We start from the raw sequence: 7098 nt of genomic DNA on the forward strand, positions 1-7098 counted from the left end.
AAGGGCAAGAGCCCAGCATTTTGATTGCACTTAAGACACACACAAATGCTGAAGCAGTGTCAAAAGCAGTGGTGTTACTCTGGTTTTAAATCTGCTATGTGGGCATAAGTGTATCTGAGTCCTAACAGATATGTGTATATTCTCCTTTGGTAAAAAAAAAAAAGAAAAATTACTTACTGTTTTCCATCCCATTTATTGTAACATGATTTATAATATTTGAAGGTGATCTGTGTCTATCAGAAGTTACCATTTTGCCTCTTTTTGTTTGCCTTTTTAATGTCACAGACTCTGAATGAGCACAGTCTTTTGCATAGCTGTAGAGTCTAAAGTTATCAGAAATAATTATTAAAAGAACACTTTGAGATTTCTCATTAATTTTGCTTTAATGCTTTCTGACAAAAATGGAGTAGATCTGGATGTCCCTTTGCTTTTAAATAATTTTGGTTTTCTTCCTCTAAGCAAGAGAAACTTCTCAATGTGATCAGAGAAACCGTGTTAAGGTATTTTCATCTCTGCCAGTAGAGGCTTTCAGCATGGAATGCCAAAAATAACCACTGCAGTCAAGTTGTTTAAAATATACACTTTGTTGCTGATTGCACTTTCAAATCCTCAGTAAAAATACTGTTGGCTAGAAATGTATGTAAACATCTGGCATAAACAGCACCTTTAAGTTAATTTGTGATGGCACAGCAGTCCAACAGGGATAGAAACATTGAATGAACTTGCACATAGTCCAAGAGGCATACGGGGTCAAGAAGGAAGGGAGGATAGGTAGACGGAAATTACCTTATCCTGGATTAGCTCTGCCAGTGCACGCCCAATACCATGGATATTGCAAGCAGCTGCCCTCTATACAACGTACTGCCCCTGCTTGATCACATCCCAGACACAGCTGGCCAGAAGAGAGCTCATGTTTGCCAGCAGGCTGCAGTCAGCCGATTCAAACAACCTCTGTCTGTTCCTCTAGCTCTCAGCTAAACTGCAAACTAGCATTCCTCTTCCTCCAGATTAACCAAGAAGATACTGTTGCATACATAATGTGGCATAGAGAGAGAGCCACAAGAAAAAGATTAGCCTCAAAAAATTGCAAATCAAAGAATGGGCAAAAAGAAGAGACATGAATACAGACAGGCATAGTGTTGAGCAAGAAATGATTTTTCAGCATGACTGCATCGAAAAGGTGGGAGGTTTAAGAATGGAGAATTGACGTAAAATTTCAATTTGTTTGTTTTGCATCAAAAGTAAAAGCTAAAATGTTATTGCATATTGAAGGAAATGAAACGTTGCTTCCATTTGATGCAAAGCAGAACGGTTTGCTTCATGTATTTTTTCACAAAAAGAAATTAATAGTTAAGTTATAAAACTGGAAAAGGAGAAAGAATGCCTGAGGATGGTTGTTGCTTGGGGCGCTTTTTAAATGTAATTCCTTGGAAGTTTAGGATTCTTATGACTTGGGGTATGTGAATTCAATTCCCTCCTCTGTCTGGTGGGACTGAACCCACAATTCCCATTTTCCAGCCTAGTTCCCAAACTGTCAAGCTCCAATAAGGGAATATGGACCAGGCTGCTCTCCATCTTTCTCATTGGCATTCTTTGCAATTGGATAGAACAGCGATATTCCTGGGAGGAAAGGTGGGAATCCAGGCAGACCCTTTTCTCAGGGACTGTTCTTGCCACTAGGCCACAAGACTATTCCCTCTCTATCTCTGAACAACACAAGGATTTTATTCGAAGTGTGCAATGTGAAGGACCAAGGATCCTTGCACCTGTAGTGGCCTCTGCTCTGTACTCATTTGGGAGATGGACAATTCCTGTTGTGATCTTTGCCAGACTTCAGGGACTGCGGGTATAAACTTGCGGTTCCCACGCTGGCAGGAGGTTTTAATGGGAATTCTGTTGGATATGCTGTGGTGGGTCTCCCTCAGTTGCTTTTCTTGTTGTTCCATTTTAAGCGAAATACTTAAGTGATTACTGAGAGTGGCATGACTGTTCAGCACTGCGACACTCACACCAGAGGTGGTATATTTCAATTCTAGTTACTGTGACTGAAAACTCCAGTCTACTCCATTTTAAGAAGCTAGCATTAAAGCAGAGTCACTGAGGTCAGTGGGAAATTATATGAGCTTAGCCCTATTGGATTAGATAGAACCTCAGTTTAGATTTAGGTACGTGTTTTTAAAATCCTGTTAACCATTATCTTAGTTTTACTGTATATTGCAATTTACTACCCTGGCTCTTTTATAAACTCTCTTATCTAGAAGGAAAATTCTGCTAAAACCAATGTGAGGAAGTTCCTTCTGATTAGTAGGAGTCAGTATTTAAATTAATGTAGTCAGTATTTAAATTACTGTAACATTTCAAAACATTTAAGTCCTCTGAAATGATGAGTATGATATAACTGAATAATGGTATATTGGATTTCCCCTGTATCTGCCAGTATGTATATACAGATAAAGAACCTAGTCCAAATTACCTGTGTATAAAGACAGTAAATTGAATTCAGTAGGATCAGAATTGTATTATTCAGCATCCAGCTATGTGACTGCAAAGGATTAAACGGAACAGGGGCAAATGAGAGGCATTGTTAATGGCGCTAGCCAGCTTAATATTTAAAAACTGGTTTGTCTTAATAGAAATTAAATCCATCATGTGACAAGGAAATTTAATCTGATCTATTAATTCATGTAAACTTCAAAATCCTGTCATGAACAATGTTTGCTTTAATGTATGTTTAGTATTTTTTCACCAGAGGACATTTTAATTGCTAAAAGCCATTTTGCACTGTATGCTTGGAAGTGAAAGTGACATCTCCAACGTTTCCTTCCTAGTTGAGAGCAGAGCACCGCAGGGCCATAACAGCCATGTATTTTTTGTTTCAGAGAAGAAAAAAAAAAAAGGTTTCCTGTTTTATTTTTAAACATTCTTCTGCTCTAGGAGGGCTAGTACTTGAAATAATAGATTTCAAGACTTATATGGTTCTATTCTTGCTCTTTGGTCTCTGCTTCCTCCACTTAGAAAGTGAAGGGGAAGGAAAAGAGAAATGCTCTTTATAGACTTGAAAATATACGTCTGTATTAGTAGATTGCTCATTTCTTCATGCCATATACATCACAGACATGAAGCATGTAGCTTTTAGGAAGAGGTGGAATTGGCTAACCACTGATACTAAAATTATGAATACAAATAGACTGGGGAAAAAGTAGTACATGCTTCTTTTTTTCTTTCTCTTTTTTTCTTCACTGCATGGATTAGGAGTAGGGCGTGAGACAGGAGCGTGGCTAAGATAAGGGGGGTCAGAAAGAAAAAGAAATGCAAATAACTGCAAATACAAATGTTATGTTGCCTTATGTCTTGGTTTGTTACTGCTCTTCTGTGTTCTGAAAGGCCCTCAAGACTAATTGGTTTCATTGTCATTTTATTTATATATACATATATACACATTCATTTGGGGCTTAACTAGTAACCTGTAACTATGGGAATGGAGGCTGCCAACACACCTGTGATGACACAGATACTGGTCCTGTGTGTGGTTGTCATCAGAAGTATGCCCTACATTCAGATGGCCGAACCTGCATTGGTAAGTACTTCTCTGCAGTGCATTTTATTTCGTATTCCTCATAGAATATATATGTGCACATATGTATGTGTGTGTGTATGCGCGCATGTGTTTGTATCTCACAAGCGTTTAGCACCATGGCTGAGAGAAGTGTATAACAGCAGTGCCTGCCCATAGTTGCTAAGGTCACGCTATACAGAGAGGGAAGCATTTGTGCGTGTTTTGTCAAAATGTTTGTTAATGAAGTATCCCTTTGTTACTCCTCTGTAACTTTTATTTCTTTCTATAACTCTAATAATTTTTGAAGTTAAAAGGTGTAGAACATTCATAATTATGAATGAAAGTTCAGCTCTTCCGTTCACTTTCATAAGTCAAGACTTCCTTACATAAGCAAGGTGAGGAAAATGATCCTCTTTTCTGAGCTGTTATTGGGGAAAATTAATCATCATTATATGCTTTCTTCCCTGTTGTACGTTTTATGATTCTAAAAATTACAGCACTTGTAGTGAATAAGCTTTCACTCAGATTATCAGTAGGAAAAGCTATTCAAGAGATGGAGCATCTTGGGAGATGCTATGCAAACATTTATGATTACAAAATATATTATTTGCTTAACACCATTTCTTTCCACTCTGCTTTTTTTTTAAATAAAAAGGATGTTTTTGCATACTGCAAGTTAATATTTGGAAATTCTTATTCACAAATACAGAACCTAAAATCCATAATGGTTTTCATTAGCATTGCGGTCATGTTGACTTTTTTTGGTTTTTTTTTATTTCGAATTCTTACAAATTCCTAGTAATTTCCTGAGGTTAAAAAGCATGGATGCATATTTATCATCTTTTCTCTCCTTTATCAATACTGCAAGACAGAGCACTTGAAACCCATGGAAATCTGTCAGTTATCTTTAGTGATCCCTTGGTCAGATCCATGGCATAAAACTTAGTGCCCAGAGCCTCACTCACTTCTGATGGGTTTGATTGCACAAATTGTGTGGTAGGGTGAGGGTTATGTTGGCAGAGGTAGAGCTGAACAAGGTTCAGTGCTGGACTCTCCCTCGCTGTATACACAAGCTATGTCTCAGCTTACGGGATCTCTCAACTAGTACTTTTCATTAAGTCAGAGGGCTCCGTCGTACAGTCCCTCTGTTTAAATAACCCTCCCTGAAGCCTGTGGCAGTTCCGGATGCAGAGAATTTGCAAGAGCGAGGGCCTTGAGAGCAGGTTTTATTGAATAGATAATTGATCTTCTATTTGTTAGCGTTCACTAATATGCTTGGATTGATGTTTTATTTTGTCCAGCATGTAAAAATGATTTTAAAAGCTGTGTACACTGCACCTGTTTTTTACTTTTTTTTTCCATTTTTGTAATGTAATACATACAACTCCATGTTACATTCCTTGGTCTTGTGATGTAAGTCACATATACTGCCTGTGCTGATTTTCTTCCGTCTAAGTAGTTCTTTCTCTTAGAATACTTTTAATTTTTTTATTTATTTTTTACATTTTTATTCCTGCTTTCTGGTGATGGTTCCTGATTGCCTGTCTTGTCTGATAACTGACGTTCATTAATTATTTACAGAGCAAAATAAAAAAAAACTCAAACAAAAGCCTCTATTGCAGCCTGATCCCATCTAGAACTTGTTAAAAACAAAGCAAAACAACTTCTTGTTACCACTCAACCATGTAGTGTTGCCACAAACAAAACCTGCCAGCCTCCTCCTCCTCCTCACATCAGTGATTCCAGTGTTTGCTGTCTTCAGTGCTGTATATATTCCAGGCATCACTGCAAGAATGCAAACTTTTGCAATGCCAGATAAATACTTGTTGACCCTTTGTCTAACATATTTTGTCTTTGTTTACTTGACTTATCCTTTTATTTTATTTTTTTATGTTTGCTGCATGTGAAAGGCCCCACTTGCATTTTGGTTTTTGTTTTCCTAATAAGCATTTCCCCCTCTGTATAAATCATTTTATTTACCCAGCTGCTGCTTCTCCATTGCTCTCCTGTATCAGAAATCTTTATTTTTATTTCACTTACGGATCATCTCTTCCCACACTTGTGACTGTTTCTGTGTATTTCTAATGAAGCATAACCAAACTAAAGTCCTCATTATGCTGTATGAAACTCTTACATGTAGGATATCAGAGACTACCTTGTAAAATTACCTTTGCTGATTTCATCTTGCTTACTGCATGCTTATAAAATTACTAAACCCTGTTTTTGCAACATCTTTCCTAGCATTGAATGTTTAGCTAGTAGTGTTTCATAGACAAGCAGGCAACCAGCACTGCCCAAATTGATCTTTTTTTGTGTTTGTTTGGTTTGTGATTTGTTTATTTTTGTTGTTGTTTTTGTTTAATTTGCATGCTGTTGTTTGGTTTCTCCTCACAATGTGTCAATGTGTACGAGACTATGGTGCATCCGTGCCCATCCATCACCGGACTCTTCTAGCTCGCTCTGTCTGTCTTGGTCTTCTGCCTGCCATCTTCAGATCCTGGTGCCACCATTAGCCTGAATCACTTTACAGTTTGTCATTAGTAGTTTGTTTAACTAGCATCCCTGAATTTTAATTTTCATCCTTAACACCTCTCTGGGGCACTCATGTTAGCTGTCTTGTTCTCCAGTAGGAATCCAGCTGCTTCCTGTACGTGGTTAATTACTTCATAGTTGACTATTCTTCCTCCTCCCCCTCTTTCTTCCTCCTTTCCCTAAACACCCTTTAATTTTTTCCTGGGGTCTCAAAGGGAATTAACTCTCTAACGGGGATTTAGTGCTTTCGTGCCTTGCTTCTTGGCTTTGGCTGTGCCATGCCAAGAAACTGTCTTAGGCAGCGGAAAATTGGGCTTGTGATTAACCAACTGCTCCATGTTTGTCCCTTACTTGTGTTTTAGAGAAGGATGAGGCTGCAATTGAGAGTTCTGAGTACAATGCCACGTCAGTAGCTGATGTGGACAAGCGGGTGAAACGGCGGCTACTTATGGGTAACACTTTTCTTCCACTTCCTTTGTTGTGCTCTCACTTTTGTCTGTATGTGTGTGGGGGGGAGGTTCTCTTTTGGTCTCATTTGGTCCCTTTGGTTTTGGTTTGGTTTGGTTTTTTAACCTGACTTCATCTGTGTGTAAAGGTCACCAATTTTGTTAAGTTCTCATCTGTTGTACGACTTCATTTCTTGTTTTTAAACTTTTTTTCCTAATGCTGCAGCTTTAATGTTCAATTTCTTCTGCATAGAAAGAAGCTTTTGCCATTAACCTTACTTACCTTATGCAAGCTACTTCTTACATGTGATTTGTGTGTGTTTGTGTGTATGTGTTGCTGTAGGATTCCTGAAAAATCTCATGTTGCAGACCTGCCTATTGACTTAAAAGTGGGTGATGATGATGATACACAACAATGTTCTATTACATATGTGGTGTTAAATGAACAACTATATTTGCCTACTTAAAATTTGCAGTACTTTTGATTGAGATGTAAATATTATGACTGGAAATTCATTTATTTCCTTTGTGCAGTTTGTTAGTAACCACTGAAAGATCTTTCCC

At 37.9% G+C, this 7098-nt stretch overlaps 1 protein-coding gene across 1 annotated transcript in view; it reads left to right on the forward strand.

Annotated features, from left to right (window-relative positions):
* The window catches only part of SCUBE1 (signal peptide, CUB domain, EGF-like 1), a gene marked incomplete at both ends in the record, with an annotated part of 172554 nt that overhangs the window by 77833 nt on the left and 87623 nt on the right, over nt 1–7098 (forward strand). The window contains 2 exons of the mRNA XM_009579193.1: nt 3461–3577; nt 6451–6540. Coding sequence (XP_009577488.1) covers nt 3461–3577; nt 6451–6540 — 207 coding nt within the window. The remainder of the gene's footprint in view (nt 1–3460; nt 3578–6450; nt 6541–7098) is intronic.

The sequence above is a fragment of the Fulmarus glacialis genome, unplaced genomic scaffold, assembly GCF_000690835.1.
Source record: "Fulmarus glacialis isolate BGI_N327 unplaced genomic scaffold, ASM69083v1 scaffold7086, whole genome shotgun sequence".
NCBI classification, from domain to species: Eukaryota; Metazoa; Chordata; class Aves; order Procellariiformes; family Procellariidae; genus Fulmarus; species Fulmarus glacialis.